Below are 18,608 nucleotides of genomic sequence, written 5' to 3' on the forward strand. Positions count from 1 at the left end.
CTGTAGCATGTTTCATAATATAGTTGTTTGAATGGGAAAGCTCTCAAAAGAGGGGAACAATAAAATAGATTGGAGAAAACATGCTGCCTTGACGCACTTTTATCAACTTTGTAATGTATGTAATGTCTCTCAAGTTTCAAAACTCCAACCTTTATGCATGTTATGCATATCAACAGATGTTGCATACACTGTACATATTGGGTGTATCTACTGTCCACCAACCTACCTACGTGCATCAACGTCGCTTCTTAACTTCCTCGCACATTTATGGTAAAGCTTTGTTCTGACTTGTTCAGATGACTCTTGCTTACTTCCCATGGAGCACACCACGGATGCGTTCCCATGATGACTAATGACTGGAGACGATGAAGGATGACGGTAAAGATGATGATGTTGATGATAATGATAATTAAATTCCCACCTCCTCATCTTGCACAATAACAATATCACCCGCCGATCGCACTAGCGCAACAGCAAGGCGGGGGTGTTTATAGGTGAGGAAGTGAGTTTGTCGGTTGTACCCTAAATGCTTGCATGCAGCCGGTTTGACAGCTTTCTGGAAACGGAGGACATCATCATCATCAACCATTGTTCAGATTTTCCCACGGGAAAGAATGGAAATGGTAATGAAGAGTGATGAGTGAAATGTTGCCCAATTTAAACTCTTCACGGAATTATTTATGCATCATTTTAACAACCTTAATTGTCATGTAAGTGTAAAAAAAAACACCACTCTTACAATAATAATAGTACAGTGGAACCTCTAATGTCAGTCAGTTGTTTTTGGTTTTCTTTTCATGAGAAGGCTGGTTGACTTCTGAGGTGTTCTAATTTCAAAACAGTTTTCCAATAGAAAATCATGGTCTTTGTCAGTGACGGTGTAGTGGTTCACTTGTAGACAGCATGGGTTCAGTTCAGGGACTGTCTGAAAGTGAGTGTGAATCGTAGTCTGTCTCTAAAATATCTCACAAAAGTCAGTACACCCTTCACATTTATAAATGTTTTATTATATCTTTGTTGGACAATACTAAAAAAAAACTAACACTTTGCTCACTATGAAGTAGTCAGTGTACAGCTTGTATAACAGTGTAAATGTAGTGTCCAACAAAATTGAGTACACACCTAAATGAAAATATAAAATTTGGTGTTATCATTGTCACACTTTCTCATACTGGACGTTCAATATGGCATGAAAATGGATACATTAAATAATACACAGTGTTCCCTCGTGTTCCTTGTTCCCAAACTCCAACAATTGGTCAAATGAAAGAAAATTGATTGTAACATTGGATACAGTCACATATTTTTGCGGTTTCACCATATGAATATTAAAGGTGGCATATTTTACCAAACCAACTTTTTCTATTATTTGGGATGTAATATTGTCTCTGTGTTGCCTGAAATATGAATTAAAATCACCCACACATTCCTGAGTTCCAGGTGTTTTCCTGCCCAGAGGCCTGAAATGAGGTCATTCGAATTTCTTGAGCTTATCTACGTCACAAGCGAAGATCTCCGCCTACCTCTCCGCTCCCGAGTCAGCGCTGTCAGCATAAAAAACACGTGTGCTCTCGCAAGTGGGTCTTCTACACGGAGGCCACCAGAGGAAAGCGGGCGGTCTTAGCCAAATATGGACAAGGCGCAACAAAACTGGGTCAAACAGTAGTAGTAGTAGTAGAAGTAGCTGTCAGAGAGGCCTTTTTTGGATACTTGTATGACAAAACTAAGGTGTTTTTTTTTTTTTTTTATGAAATTGGCACTGTTATCCTAATTCCATGTTACAGAGTCACTCTATGGAGGTCTAAACAGCCAAAATACGGGACCTTTAAACAACATGTCTTATATAGATCAACTATGTGACTGGCAATGTAAAAAAAAAAACATGGGCAAACTATGCTCAACAATTCAGGAACATCCAAATTCACCTCACCCAAATATTACATGTGGACTCCTGGAGTGTGTGACTGAGCAGAAAATAAACTAGTGTGTTTGCTGCAGGGTTGCACACTTGAGCAAATGCAAACAGAAGAACACAAAGGTCACCCTGTAGTGCATGCACTTCTCAAGGCAAATGTCCAAAAAGATCTCCCTTTGTGCTCTTAAAGTGTAAACAAAATGATGACGTGACTGAATAAAAACACTCCAAATTTACTCCTGGCTTGGATAGAATGGCAAGACGTCACACAAGAGTCAAGGCTACATCAATGAAGGGTTTAGGAGTGCAACTGAGGGTTTTTATGTCCTTTAAATGTGCTACTGTTATGTTAATGAACTCGAAATCTTCCTCAATGCGGGATTGTGCTGTTTTGTAGCGGCTGCAGCTCGCTGAGTCTGACTGGAGATCAGAGCAATTTTTTGGGATTATTTTATGTTGGGGTTGGGGGAAATAAAGCATAATATGTCTCCCTTAAGACAATTAATTCCTCCCTTGAATAGACTGGCTGCGGTACCAAGGTGGTATTTTTGCTTTGCTATCCAAAACAGCAGCACCTATGTCACACATGTCAAAAGTCTCTCGGATGAATTCAACCTCCCAGAGCCTCTCAGTAAGTATATTTAATATAGATGACTGCCCACGGCGTAGGAATCGCATCCATTTTTCCATCCCCATGCGTATGTATTCATATTCATTCTGCAAAGCCCTTAAGCCCTTGTGCTTGCATGTGGGGAGCGCTGTCCTCAAACACCTTTGACAGTATTTGCAACACAAAATAAAATCTTACCATACCAAGCTAATCAGAACTGTCCTGTTCTTAGTAGAAACAGGCTTTACTCGTTAACAACAACCTCGGAGAGTACCGGATGTCTATTGTGGGTAAGGGTTGTATTCGTGCGAAGGCATTTTTAGGACAGCTTTAAATGATATCTCTATCCATCCTTTTTCTGTAATGCTTGTCCTCATTAGTGTCACTGTTGAGCTGGAGCCTACCCGACCTAATTTTGGGGCTTGAGCCAGGGTACACCCTGGTCGCAGGGCTCATAAAGGCAATCAATCATTCACCTTCACACCTATAGACAATTTCAAGGGTTTAATAATGAGAACATGCATGTTTGGAAAATGTGGGAGGAAGTTGAAGAAAAGCCACGCAAGCAAGATCATGTAAACTCCACACAGGAGGGCCTGAGCTCGGATTCAAACCCGGAACCTTCTGACTCTGAGGCAGATGTGCTGACCAATAATACACCAACTTGCTGATTTTTTTTTTTTTTTGAGATCAACATTTTTGAATGTATAGATAATAAGTGATACATGTCATGTTCTCAGTCAAAATACCACATCGTGACGTCATCGTGAGTCACAAGGGGGCGCGGCTACCATGGAGGCGAACATCACATTAAAAAAAGAGAGACAGAGAGAGACCAGAGTAGCACTGTGCGTGACGGGGCTCTCTTCGACAGTCAAAGCTGGCTCCCTTCTCCCGCGGAGGTGACGCTCTGCTCGGCACGAGTGCGTAAACAAGCGGAGCGTTTGGAAGAGAGACACACACTGGAGATGCACCACATCACGTCCTGCTCGTGTGGACTTTTGTAGACACAAAAGGTAGGAATTACTTCTGAATGAACTATTGAGTGTGTTTGCATAACTGTTCTCTTCAAGTGCACGTTTTGCTCTACTAGTACTGTGCATGCAAGTTCTTATTGCAGATCAATTTATTGTTGTGCATATATGCTTAGTGGAGAAATATCACTTTAGGGGGTTCACAAATTCGAATACTGTTTTGATCATATTTTTGTATATTAATAACTTTGATTAGACTTTTTCCTTTTTGACAGACTTTACCATTATTGATATTCAGACCTTTGTGACGTCTCCCAAAAACAAAAAAAATCCTTTTCTTTTTTATCCTTTATTTATTTTATAGGTATTATAATAATTATTATTATTGTCATTATTATTATTATTATTACTTTTTTTATTTGTTTTTTTTTTTACAATTCGTACTGGTATTTTTACAGGGGTGGGCACACTATAGCCCAGTGAGCCATGGGATGGTTTTCCCCTTAAATTGGATAATTGATTTTCAATTCATTTATCTCTTCAAATAACTCTCCGGTTTCCTCCCACATCCCAAAATCATGCATGGTAGGTTGATTGAAGACTCTAAATTGCCCATAGGTGTGAGTGTGAGTGCGTATGGTTGTTTGTTTCTATGTGCCCTGTGATTGGCTGGCGATCGGTTCAGGGTGTACCCCGCCCCCTGCCCGAAGATCGCTGGGATAGGCTCCAATAGCCCGCAACCCTAGTGATTGCTACACTACACAGATAGATAGATAGATAGATAGATAGATAGATAGATAGATAGATAGATAGATAGATAGATAGATAGATAGATAGATAGATAGATAGATAGATAGATAGATAGATAGATAGATAGATAGATAGATAGATAGTTGTTCTGGAGTTGTATTGGTTTTTAAAACTACATGGCCACATATGGCCCACTGTCTGTAGGTTTCACACCCCTGCATGGTAAATGAAGTCATTTACGCGTGACATCATTTCTTTTCTTCTTTGAAGAGGCCCAGACTGTTTTTTGCTCTTCATTGTCTCTATCCAGCCTTCGATGTGGGATCCAGTTTTGTCGCTCTCGCCAGGCTGAAATCCTCCTGGGTCAGGACCTCGCTCATGGCGGCCCTGCTTCTTGGGCTGCTGCTCTTCGCCATGCAGTCCCCCACCGTTCCCTCCTCCTCGCCCCTGGGGGACGGCGAGGGGCCGCCCTCCGTCCCTTTGCCGCCCGACAACGGCGCCGCGGACCACCCGAATGGGACGGAGCAGCAGCTCCCGCGGATCATCATCATCGGCGTGAGGAAAGGCGGGACGAGGGCCCTCATCGAGATGCTGAGCCTGCACCGCTCCGTGGCGGCGGCCCAGAACGAGGTGCACTTCTTCGACTGGGAGAGCCACTTCCAGAAGGGCTTGACTTGGTACCGCAGCCAGATGCCGTTCGCCTTCCCCAATCAGGTCACCGTGGAGAAGACGCCTGCCTACTTCACCTCCGCCAAAGTCCCCAAGCGCGTCCACCAGATGAACCCGGACGCCAAGCTGCTGCTCATCCTCAGAGACCCCACGGAGCGTGTGCTGTCAGACTACACACAAGTCTTCTACAACCGTCTCCAGAAGCACAAACGCTACCAGCCCATCGAGTCGGTGCTGGTGAAGGACGGCGAGGTCAACCTGGGCTACAAGGCGCTCAACCGCAGTCTGTACTACATGCACATGCAGGACTGGCTGCAGTACTTCCCGCTGGAGAGCATCCATGTGGTGGACGGCGACCAGCTCATCCGGGACCCCTTGCCCGAGATGAAGAAGGTGGAGCGCTTCTTGAGGCTGGAGCCGCAGATCAACGCCTCCAACTTCTACTTTAATCAGACCAAGGGATTCTACTGTTTGCGAGAGCAGGGGCGGGAGCGCTGCTTGCACGACTCCAAGGGCAGGGCGCACCCCCGCGTAGCTCCTGCCATCCTGCAGAAACTTTACCAGTTCTTCCACCAGCCCAACAGGAAGTTCTTTGAGCTGGTGGGTCAAACATTCAACTGGAAGTGAAAGCTTTCTCTTTCGGTGCTAACAGAGTACATGAAGATGGCACTGAATCTATTTTTATACACGTTAGACTACTCACAAAAACTTTCAGGTGAAATTTCAGGATGAACCTAAAATGCATTTCTAGGTGAACTTCATTTGACCCTTTCATGTCCAACTGTTTAGTGTTTCAGTAATTCACAACAGGTGCACGATTTGATGAATTCTGGCATCATGAGCCCAAGACAACACCGAACAACTGATCGACAGTAGGTCACCTTTGCGAGGCTTCAAACAGGATGTTCTCAAAAGGGAAGTGGTCACTGAGTAGAGTGTCACAAAGTGTCATCAGCAGGTTCCAACAGAGTGACAGCGAGACTGTAAGTGTCACAGAAACCATAGAAGCGGACGCCTTTGGAAATGTTCATGTATCAAACTCCTGCTGTGAATGCCATTCAACTCCTTGTCAGAGAACATCGAGTTACGAAAAAAGTACTGAAAAATTGAAAATGTGGACAAAGTTCAGAGAAAGTTCACCTGTAAAGGTGACAGTGCATTTTAGGTTAATCCCGAAATTTCGTCCAAAAGTCAAATATCCCTAATAATTATGATTGTGAATTATAATACAAAAATAAATGATAATAATAATAATAATAATAGTTATTATATATTATTATATATAATTTATATTATTATTATTATTACTATTAAATATTCGTAACCCTTTGTGAGTAATCTATATCTGAACCCGAAGGACATCCCGCTGCTGCGATGTATTCTTTCAGTACCTTCATATTGCATTTATATTGCAACAACAGATACATCTTTTTATTCAAACTGTGTATGTTTAAGAAAATGTAATCAATTGTCCGATGCACTCAGTCCAGATTTGAGTTTTATGTCAAGGACAGTTGTCCAAATGCACCTGGGCACGTCCATTTGCCGATTATGATGGTGTCATGTACGAGTTTGTTCTGGTGAGAATTTAGTACGATTTCAAACAAAAAAATGCACTCTAGTCATTAGACTACATTGCTACATTGCAAACACTTTAGTTTTTGTCATAAAATTAAAATGCCCCTTTGGAATAATGCTAAATTAAAGAATTTTATGGAAAAGACATGTTTTATTGCAAAGTATTTCCCAACATTTTCTACAGCCTAGAAAGCCCTAGAAAATTGTTTTTATAGTTTTCCTTTTTTTTTTTTTTTTACACTCCTACAAAATGAATATCGCATTTGAACATGATAAAGGAATATATAATCATATATACACATAAACTTGTGAGGGGGAAAAAAAAGTCAAATCCAAAGATTTACACTCCATAACATGTGATTGGACAACCCAGTTATAGCAATTTCAACCCAGCACATCAGCCATGTTTGCGGAATGTTCTGTGGCCATTTCTCTGAACCGAGTGAAGCCCACATTCATTATGTTGCATAACAGTCCCGTTTGATCCTCATCAAGTGCTTAACATTTTGTGTGATTTCTTGCAAAATTTTGGTGTGTTCGTGTTTCCTGTAAATAGAGGTTTCTAAAACAAATAATGAATACTACATTAAAGAGCTATATTATTTTCAGCGTGTCTCATTTTGTTTCTTTTTTTTTTGTGCTAAACCCTGTATAGGGCACTCATGGCTCAGATTTCCTAAAACTTTTGTCCCGACTATGGATGCGATGACTCAGTTTGTCATTGGGTGTGGTCATTAAAGAACAACTACTTCCTTTTTCTAGGTCATAAAAAATGGGTAGTAGCTATAATTACGCCAGTTCATTTACTCAATTTTTCACACGTGGATATAAAAGGTTTTTTGCTGAGCCTATTTTAATTCTGTTGCTGACCAAAACAGCAATGATTTTGGAGAGTGGTAAGTATATCCATCCATCCATTTTCTGTACCGCTTATCCTCACTAGGGTCGCGGGCGTGCTGGAGCCTCTCCCAGCTAGAATTCCTGAAAATGATCTAAAATTTGCTTGATTATTTTAGATAGCAAAACTAATCATGCAAAGTCTTTCTCAAAACACGCCGATTCGAAGTGACCAGCACAAAGTTCGGAATGCTTGCTCCAGCTCACCAGTGACCCTAATGAGGATAAGCGGTATAGCAAATGGATAGATAGAAATATGTTTCCTTGTCCTATGAAGGGCTACACGTTATCTGTATTCATCTGCAATGTTGTTTGCATTTTTGCTTTGTTTTTCTTCTCCCACCAGATACATTTACATTTGTGGAACTTTCACTGTGATCATTTTCAAGGCCCGCTGTGTGAATTTAAAACACAACCAGCTTATTTGTGACCTCAGCCACCTTGGATTTCATGCATAAGCAAGTACAGGTGGTGAAATCAGTCAAAGAAATAAGTTGCTGTCGACAGAGCGGTAAGTCAAACCTGGAGCTTGAAGGAAAAAAAAAAAGCTAACGTTTATGCCCAAGGACATGCGCTATTGCTGTATATTAAAATCTTTATTGATATATTTGAAACATTGTCAAAAGCACTGCAAAGCTCTAAAGTTTCCTGAGAATTGCCTCATTACAGTTATGGAAATGAATGTGCTTCTGTAGGTCAAATTATAAAGTCCTAATTTGAGTCTTTAATCCATAAAAACCCAAGCAGAAGCATTCTCAATTTGTAACAGAGCTCCACAGGCCGCTATGAGCCATTTGTCAACTTGCTGCTCACGAACACGCGCAAGTTATTTGAACTCCACTCAGATGGTTTTATTTAGCTTGACTTCATCCAATATTTTACCAAAATAGGCCAAAACTGAATATTATGTTGGCCTGTAGTGATAACAATTTCAGTGTGCATATCTCTGCCAGGCGGCACGGTGGCCGACTGGTTAGAGCGTCAGCCTCACAGTTCTGAGGACCCGGGTTCAATCCGCGGCCCCGCCTGTGTGGAGTTTGCATGTTCTCCCCGTGCCTGCGTGGGTTTTCTCCGGGCACTCCGGTTTCCTCCCACATCCCCAAAACATGCATAAATTGGAGACTCTAAATTGCCCGTAGGCATGACTGTGAGTGCGAATAGTTGTTTGTTTCTATGTGCCCTGCGATTGGCTGGCAACCAGTTCAGGGTGTACCCCGCCTCCTGCCCGATGATAGCTGGGTTAGGCTCCAGCACGCCCGCGACCCTAGTGAGGAGAAGCGGCTCAGAAAACGGATGGATGGATGGATATTCCTGCCATTACTAAACACATTCTGCTGCCAGTAATTCAGCAATAATATTGATTTGTTCATCAATAAGGTGAAAATCTTTTTCAACTGTACTTGCGAGTTAACCAGGGGGTTCACATGACACTTTTTAAAATGTATTTTCCAGCTGATTTACTGACAGTGTGCCCACATCTCGACTCACAGCTATTCAGAGATCAGGAACGTCTCATTAGACTCGTTACTTTTGAATCCCTTTAAAGTTTTACAGCACCTCATTTGCCCATAAAATCAGCTAATTAATCTAAACCGCACACATATTGCGAGTCCTCACCCCCACACGCAGCATTAAACCGAGGCTACAGGCGAGATTTATTGGACCCCCCCACCCCACCGCCCTTGGACTTGAATAACATTTATTCAACATGTAGGCCGAACTGGGAACCGGTTACACACACACGCACACACATATGCGTGCACGCACTCACGCAGTGAGCAGCTCCAGAAGCAGGCGCCCTCGCTGAGAGTGGAAATCGGCCTTTTTGTGTTCTTTTACAGGATGATGTGATCCAATAAGAGTGTGGATTCTCCTGCATCTTGCCGGCTTGCTTTAATTGGAATGGATTGTTTTGTCTGCTCACCCACACGACTGAAAATGCTCACACACGTACACTACTGCAACACACTTCAATCCAGAATATCCTACGATGAGCTGTTTTAGTTTAATACGTAAGTGCAATTCAATACATTTTAAGGGAGCATTTCAGCTTCATGTGTGAGAGCATTTCACTATGTGGAAGCCTTGATTTGTACAAATGCTTGTGTAAGAAGAAAAACATGCTGTAATTCACCAAATAACACCCATGGGAGCTTTTTTTCCTCAACTACAGAAGATGTCAGGTGTTTATTTGAAGTAAGGCATCAAATTAAGATGAAACCTTAATTTTTTTAAAAATGCTTGCGTAACATGGGAAGAAAATCACTTGCTGTTATTTATCAAATAGGAGCCAAGGGTGTTCAGTCACTCAGATAGAGGGAGTCCCAGGTCTTTATTTGAAGTAAGGCATCTATTTGAAAGGAAACCTTGATTCGTACAAATGCTTATGTAAACAGAAAGAAAAACACGAATTCTGTAATTCACCTAATAGTGCCATGGGGTGTTTATTTCCTCAATTATGGAGGGTCCCAGGTGTTTATTTGAAATAAGGCAACGATTTGAAATGAGGGCTTCAAGGGTAAAAAAGCTTGTGTGAGATTAAATGAAAAACATGTCACGCAATTTGTCAAATCATTCACAATTGTATTCATTTTGTCAGCGACTGAAGGCCCCACGCGTTTATTTGAAATAAGGCATCTATTTAACTCATGTATTTGTAAAACATATGGATCACAGTATTAGTAGAAATTGGGAATTTTTCACATCAGACAAACCCGCTATCTTCTCCTCTGATCACTTTCTATTTCCACTGTTCTGCTGAGAATCTTGTTTTAATGATTCAAACAAAAGCAGATGATTGTATTGGGCTTTAAATGTGCACTTGCTGGGTATAGAGGGATCATGGGATTTTTGGAAAAGACTAAAATAGCATGAAATAGCAGCCTCGTCAGGTGCACAGCGGCTAAAATATGTAAAAAATGAAAAGAATTGCTCTTCCAATGCAGCAACGACTGCTGTTATGTTGGGCTGCCTCTGTGGACTCAAAGTAAACCTGCACAATAAGGGAAAGCTGTGTAGAAAAATGCACGAAAGACAATAATGCTCACATTGACAATGGCGGAGCTATATTAATTTGAACCATATGTTTTTTTTATGGCCATCGTCGTTTGCGTCGGTGTACAACTGCAATGAATCCCGCTGAAAGCTGTTTCGAACGAGTCCGTTCACACCATCAATTCATTCAGAATGAACATCCTTATTAGTCTCTAAAGCAAATTGCCTCCCGGTCCTTCAGCTGTCACAAACAACGATGGACTGTTAAGACCCTCTTTCTATTTCTCCTTGAAGCCATTATGCCGAGTAAATTGAATGTAAATTAAATCCGGCTGAAAGTTATCATCTTCACGCGGGAGATCACACGAGTCACCCATTTCCCATTCCGTGCTAATTACCTCAATGAGCTTTCCAACATTGCAGTTTGCGCTTCATAAGGATATGTGTAGAGACCTATGCATGTGATTAGTTTAAAAAAAAAAAAAAAAAAAAGAACAGTAGCAGAAGGGCCTTGTGAAGTACACTCACAAATTCCCGTCATCCCTTTGTGGAACCCAGCAGGTCGGGATGTGCTGCTGTTGTGCGCCACTGTGTTTCCTTATCACTCATTGTCTAGCATGGCTTCCTCTGGCTCAGGAATAGACCTCCATTGCCAGTGATACCTCCCACTGAGAACACACACACACACACACACACACACCTCTGCTTGTGTGTCTATTTGTGTGTATGCAGCGAACCACAAGCATTTTAGCCCCAAGTTGTCTGCAGACTCGCTTTACGGTCACAAAAGAAGGGAAACCCAAAATATCTGTGAATAAGTTTTGCGTGTCGTTTTTGCTGCTCACGTCAAGGCTGAACATGGTGGAAAGGATTTTGCAGCTGGTGTTCTTAATTTTGCAAGCTTGTTTTGCAATTATTGCATCTTCACCAGAAGACTTTTGTAGTCGGTGCACATCTGGTTGAAATTGAAACTGAATTATTACATTATGACACCGCTTAACAGGATTACACACATACCAATAATCGGGCCAAATTTGAGCATTTCTTTTCCCCAACATCTGATCAAAGTCAGCAAAGGGCCGATTGCCGGATGTCTCTTAAAGATTATCCTGAGGGATTATCCTGTGGTGTGGATAAAGTGAAGTTGTCAGCTTGAGAGGAGACCCTTATCTGTTCAAATGTTTGTATAAGGGTGAAGCAAGACATTCAGCTGCTGTCTGTTAAAGAAAAGAAAAGCATACTGTGGTTCCTAAATTACAGGCCAGGTTTTTAATATATTATATATATATTTATAAGAAGTAAATAAGAAGAGGCCATCATTTGAATAAATGCTTGTGTAATGTGGAGCGAGACATGCAGCTGTCCACTGAATTCAAGAAAAACGTGTGCAGTTTTTCCACCATTAGTTACCATTGGTGTTTATTCACTCAACTGCACAGAGTAGCAAGTGTTCATTTGAGGTTAGGTGGCTATTTGAGAGAAGGCCTTAAGTTGTACAAATGCTAGTGGGCGGGTGTTGCTGGACATGGAGCTGTCCATTGGAGAAAAAAAGATAAGCATCTGAGGTATTTCCTCACATTGCAGCTTGGAGTGTTTATTTGATGTAAGGCATCTGTGTGAGAGGAGTCCCTAATTTATCATAAATGATTGTTTGAGAATGGAGCTAGACACACTTTTTTTTTTTTTTTTTTTGGAGAATTGAAATGTATACTATTCTTTCTCAAATAATGACGTAAGTGTATATTTACTGAACAGCAAAAACAACCAGGAATTTATTTCAAGTATGGCATACATTCGAGATGAGGCCTTAATCTTGATAAATGGTTGTAGAAGGGTGGACACACATACTATTTTTCCTCAGATTGTAGATCTGGGTGTTTATTTACTTAACTGTAACAACTGCAAGGTTGCTACTGTATTTGCAACTTGCAGCATTTTCAAGAGGCAGTCTTGTATTTCTTTTTATTTTTTTTATTGTGTAGTTAACACACAGAAACAACATGACATTCATATTCCTACTGATTTACATCCACCAGACTCTGTTGTTCTTCGTCTCTTATTTCTTCCTCATCTCTTATCTACTGTATATGCTCCTTTTTCATAGTGCCCCCTAGTGTTCGGATTGAGACACAACATAACTGAGATGCCTTATGTTCCAGCTCAACTCAGCTTAACGTTTTTTATCGAGTACTTTAAAGAACAACTGTAGCTGTAACAGAGCTGTAGAAATTAGAATTAGAAAAATATCCAGTTGGATGTTATAATGCAGCACGGTGGCTGACTGGTTAGAGCGTCAGCCTCACAGTTCTGAGGACCCGGGTTCAATCCCCGGCCCCGACTGTGTGGGGTTTGCATGTTTTCTCCGTCATTTTGCGCGCGACAACAATTTGTCCTGTGTGCGCGTTGAGTGTGGCATCGGATCAATAAAAAAACATTTTAAATAATGTTTTGGGGGGCTGGAACGGATGGATGGCCTTTCCGTTCATTTTAATCGGAAAGATAATTTGAGATACAAGTGTTGAAGTTCAGGAACAAATTCAACTCCTATCTCAAGACAGCACCGTATTTTAATCAAATTAAGTGTCGGTGCTGTGTGACAAATGTAAGCGCTTCGACACAGTCTGAAAAAAGTGGGTATCGGTGCATCCTTACTGCAGAGAGTGCCAGGTGTTTATTTGAAGAAAGGCATCCATTGAAAGAGGTCAGAAAGGAAGGAGGCAAGGTAGCAACAAAGGGAGGAAGGGAGAAAAGTAGGTTTTGGTGAAAGAAGGATGAGGATGCAACAATAAAAGCAACTTTGAGAGAAGGAAGGAAGGAGGTCGGGAAGGAAAATACACCAGAAAAAAGCCCTGTAAATGTAATGTTACCTTCTTTTGGCCCTCTTTGCATGTAGTGGATATAGTTAGCTATTGCTAATTAATTTGGCTCAAACGACAAGGCACATTAAGACATTCAGTATTCCAAGTGCTACGTGCCTTCTTCGGTAATCACGAGCATATTCAAACACTAAGCCCTCGTGGGTTTATGAGAATTGATTAATGATGCCTGGCTCTCAGCTTCACACATTATTGCTTTACACCTGTGTTCTTCTACAGTACAATCCCACTGAAGGGATGTATACAAATGTTTTCCACTGGTGACCTTGGTCTCAGAACATAAAAGCACCGCAATAATGCACAATGTCTCCCCAAAGCATCCGCATCCGCATTCGCTCGTCAACATCACACGAGTGATCTGTTTCTTGTAATGGCTGCAAAGGGGGGATGACTGTAGCTGAAACCTTGACACGAGAAGGCTTATGTCGCAACAGTTGTTCTTTTTTTTTTTTTTTTTTTTTGCATGTTCAGGAGCCACTCTAGGCCCCTCAGCTCACAGACACAAAAAAAAAAAAAAAAAAAAAAAAAGGAGGTTCCGGGGATTAAAAGTCTCCCTTGAGAGAGTGAATAGAAAAAGAGGCCATTGATCTAGCAGTGTAACATGCTGCAGTTTTGCACTCGGGTCAATGAAATCCCTTCTGCTTTTCTCGCCACTTTGATCAATACGCATCCGTCTCCGCCAAGTCCTCGGCCACTTGTGCTCATTTTGACTGCAACAGGAAGGTTAACACACTTTGATGAAGATTTTAGCCTCCGGAGAGACACATTGCCGTAGCAACGTTTTTGCTCTTCTTGCATTTATGCTTTGAAATATCCAAGGTTTTATCTGACAAAGGAATTCCTTTGGGTATTTAATGTATTTTTTTCCATTATATCATGATAACGCTCCGTGCCAACAAGGAATGGAAAATTTAATTTTGTGGCGTCTTTGCTTATTTTTGCACCCTCTAGTGGTTTCAAGGCTCTCTTTGAAGCCAGGTTGAACAACAAATTACGTAAAAACAAAACAAAAAAGACGCAATCACTTCGGCCATCATGTAAACGCTGCGTGGAAATTGGCCCTCCTTGCAACTTCCATCCAATTTAAACATTACAAAATTGCAGATTACAGATTTCCTAATTAAATTATCTCAGTCCAAAACTACTACAGTATCCAATAGTTCTCTTACACTAGAAATGGTTACAGCGAAGTGTTCCAAAGACATAATAATAATAATAATAACTGCAACTACGTTTTTTTCAAATAATATTATTACATACACTGCTTTTAAATCATGCAAAAATGTATTCGTATTTGAGGGGGGAAACAAATACAATTGAGTTTTTAACTCAAAATGAAATTTAATCTTCATTTATTGGGGGAGGGGGGGTCACTTGAAAAATCGTAAGAAAATATAGGATTTGAATATATACAATGTATACATTTTTATTTTATTTTACTTCGGGGAGCCTGTTCTCATGAGTAGGATTTTGTGCTCAAAGTAATGCACTATTAAGATTTCAAATTGACATTTATCTCTTAATGAATAAATTATGCTCTGCCACTTAGCACACACTCTAAATTTCCCATAGGTGTGAATGTGAGTGCGAATGGTTGTTTGTTTCTATGCGCCCCGCGATTGGCTGGCAACCAGTTCAGGGTGTACCCCGCCTCCTGCCCCGATGATGGCTGGGATTGGCTCCAGCACTCCCGCGACCCTTGTGAGGATAAGCGGCTCAGAAAATGGAAGGGGTGGATGGATGGAATATGCCCTATGCCTAAAATTTTATTTAGGGGGTTACTTAAAAAATTGGGAAAATACTAATATAAGACTATATATATATATATATATATATATATATATATATATATATATATATATATATATAAACCAGTAATCTTACTATCGTTGATAAAATAAATTGCATGACAATAATATGCAGGAAATGCCTTGAATTTACATTTTATTATTTTTATTATTGTTATTGAATTTATTTTAAAATAATTTTTAGCTTGCCTGGGTTATTATTCCAGTTTAACGACATGTGGCATCAGAATGCAGGTCATTTATTTATGTACTTCTGTCTAACACGTCACTTCTCAGAGTGACTCATATTTGCAGTGTGAAGGCAATAACTAACTTCACTGAACTGTGACCTAAGGCTGATCTAATGGAGCTGCTGCCTCCGAAGCCGAAAGATATCCCCTTCTGCAAGACGCCATGAAATTGTCCCTTAAGGTGTCACATGCGGGAAATGTAAATTTTTTTCCAGTTATTTTTGTGGCAAAGAGACTTCGTGCTAAGTGATCAGAACTTTACTAAACCTCCATGGTTGAACGTTCTCATAGTTTAACTGTGAATCAGAGAGACTGTTTTGCATATTACCCTGGCAACTGCTTTGTTTTGTGTGTTTTTTTCTCCCCCATCATTAGTCTGGCGCTCACAATTTCCTTAATAGTAGTTTTATTCGAACGCGAGCATTTCGTATGCAAATAATGTTCCTCCCTGCTTTGTCAAAATGAGGCTATCAGCAGAAAAGATTTTGTTTCGGAACGTTAAGAAAAGAGAAAAAACATGAGGTGCTGATTAACATATCAAGGAAGTAGAGAGAAAAAAAAAATCTCAAGATCCTCCCAGTGGAAATCTTGACAAAGACGTCTTAGTGGAGAGGTATTTTAGTCACATTAATCTCAATTGCAATATTACGTTGCTTTGATTTTTCACGGCCTTTTGTTCTCTCTGTTAGCAGTTTAAAAATACGCCTCTGTTTTTTCTTTTGGAATGGTTTGTTTTCTGATATTATATATTTTAAAATGCAGATATGAGTGATAGTCATGTGATACAGATACAATTAAAACATGAGCTTGATGTCTTTTCATGTAGTGAAAACGAATAAAAACTGTGTAGGTTTTTTGAGCTGTGCTATGTTCCCCTATGACGAAAAATATTTGAACAATGTTTTCCCTCAAGGTCACCAAAGTCCCCCTCTGGAGCCAGACCTAGAGGTGGGGCTTTATAGCGAGTGCCTGGTGTCTGGTTTTGCAACCATAGGGTACCCAAACGCAGCCCGAAGAGATGAGCTGGGTCCCCCTTCGCATGGGCCCACCACCTGTCGGTGGGGCCAAGGGGTTCAGGTGCGGTAAGTAAGATGGGTGGCTGGGAACATCTGACCGAGGCCCTTGTGAGAAGGAGACGTTTGATCACATCCCGGGGGAGGTTGAGGACATTGAATCCAAGTGGGCCATGTTCTTTGCTTCCACTGTGGAGGCGTTTGACCGGAGCCGGGGTTGTAAAGTGGTCTTTCCCTGTTGTGACGGAAATCCCTAAACCCGTTGGTGGACAAAGACAGTGAGGCATGTTATGAAGCAGAAGAAGGGGACTCCGGAGCTATGGGGTACCGCATACCCTCGGATCCTGTACGACCGGTGTCAGAGTTGGCTGCCCTTTATCACCAATTCTGTTCACAACCTTTTATGGACATAATTTCTAGTTTCAGATGTTGAACGAAGTTTGACATTGTTGCCTCTCCAGCCGTAATCCATGACCTGCACACAGCCGTTTTTGTACCCGAACAACACTATTTTTGTTATCATTTTTCTAACTGGCACATTCATTGATAACCATTTCTTCTTCGTTGGTTGCGCTACAATTTGATTGTCGGATCAAAGCAACGTGAGCGAGAGAGAGAGAGAGAGAGAGAGAGTTTCTTTGTGTTTTGGTGAAAGTAGGATGTATTTTCAAGTCAAAGGGCTCAAGTCCAAGTGAAGTCAGAAGTCATTGCTGTTCAAGTCCAAGTTGAGTTGCAAGTCTTTTAACATTTTGTCGAGTCTAAAGTCATCAAATTCATGATTCGAGTCTGACCGACTTCAAGTCATGGGACTCGAGTCCACACCACTGCCGCTATTGTTTGAAATCCAGGGGCGCCATCAGGCGCTGGCCATTGCCAGCCCTAAAGTTTCCCACTGCTGGACGCCCCACTGGCCATCCCACTCAGCAGTGAGTTACATCGATCCTAGTGTCAATCATTTGTTTTGTCGGCAGAAAGGTCCCCCACCCCAATTCCGCCCCCCGTCGACAGACTGTTTTGGGTCACCCCAGCCACCATCGATGATTGGCTTCGGCCACCCCAAAAAACATTTTCTGGAGGCACCCCTGTTGAAATCGCTCCTAATGTTGTGTGTTTGCCATGTTGGATGTTAGGGTTCCAGTAGTTCGTATTGTTACACGGCTAACCGTGAATTTGACACGTGGTTTAAATGATTAAACTTACACTAAACTTTTTATTCCTTCTGGAGGCTGAGAGGAGGAATCAGGTGTTGATTTTGCTGTTGTATATTGTTTATTGATGGTCATTCATTGTTATTTATTGTATCCTCTATTTCTCTTGTTTTTGCTGGAGATATGTAAATAAAGTTTCTTAACCTGAATTCTAGGTCTTCATTACAAACAAACACGAGATTGGGTTGTTATTTTTAAAAGTCAGTATTGTTTTTCACAATGGATAGTAAAATGTACTGTGTTGACGGTGTCTTCGGGGTGATGTTTGTACAGTAGTCGGATTTCTAACGTACCTGGGGCAAGTGAATGTACAGTAGCACGAAGCCTCTCGGTGGAGTGAATGGAGGAGAGTGAGGGGCGAGAGACGTGTCACTCTGTAAGAAGCTAAACAGTCCGGTGAATGAGTCAAACCTGATACAATAGGAAAGGTCTGACATGAATGAATAAAAGTCACATAATTAAAAGCCATATGAAGAGGCTTCCCTGGGTGGCAGCTTTAATTGTTCAGACGTCATGTAGGGGTAATTTTAAATTCAATGTCGACATCGCTGCGACATACTGGCAATGAGCAAATGTTCTCCCTGCAACACTGTGGCGATGGAACTTTGGACGTCAGACCGACATTGGTGCAACATATGTTTGCCGTCTGTGTCTTCATCCACTTTGCACATGCAGGTGCAGTGAGGGGAAGAGGGCTCAGAGTTTGAGAAATCTAGTCAAAACTGAATTGGGCTTGACACTGAGATGCTGCTGGTGTGTGTGAGGATGGGGAGGAGGAAGGGGTGTCACATTAGTGTCTGTCTGGGATCTTGAAGGGTGAAGAAGGAGTGCCAGAGAGGCTTAATGTCTGCTGTCGACTTGTATTTCCCTCTTAATTTCACACACTGTTGACTCAGCCTATTAACCGCTGCATGCTGGCCATCCACCAGCACACGCATAAGCCTTCCTCGCTGTAACATTGCCTTACTTATCTAATGAGCTGTAAGTGTGTGTGTGTGTGTGTGTGTGTGTGCGCGCACACCCATGTCTTGATGCTCTTAGCAGGTTGTCCCCCCCCCGCCCCCCATCACAAATGTGCACTTTACA

The 18,608-nt window shown here is 41.5% G+C and overlaps 1 protein-coding gene across 1 annotated transcript; it reads left to right on the top strand.

Moving 5' to 3' along the window:
* Positions 1-295: 295 nt before the first annotated feature.
* On the top strand, positions 296-7,104 carry hs3st1 (heparan sulfate (glucosamine) 3-O-sulfotransferase 1). Its single transcript, XM_061685650.1, has 3 exons — positions 296-378; positions 3,266-3,541; positions 4,560-7,104. Exon 3 carries the CDS (start codon positions 4,628-4,630, stop codon positions 5,543-5,545), a length of 918 nt encoding a protein of 305 aa, XP_061541634.1. The 5' UTR covers positions 296-378; positions 3,266-3,541; positions 4,560-4,627; the 3' UTR covers positions 5,546-7,104.
* Positions 7,105-18,608: the final 11,504 nt, after the last annotated feature.

The sequence above is a fragment of the Phycodurus eques genome, chromosome 9, assembly GCF_024500275.1.
Source record: "Phycodurus eques isolate BA_2022a chromosome 9, UOR_Pequ_1.1, whole genome shotgun sequence".
NCBI lineage: Eukaryota > Metazoa > Chordata > Actinopteri > Syngnathiformes > Syngnathidae > Phycodurus > Phycodurus eques.

Excerpts from the sequence above, each read along its gene's own strand:
- hs3st1 (XM_061685650.1), top strand. The coding sequence starts at position 4,628 with ATGGCGGCCCTGCTTCTTGGGCTGCTGCTCTTCGCCATGCAGTCCCCC.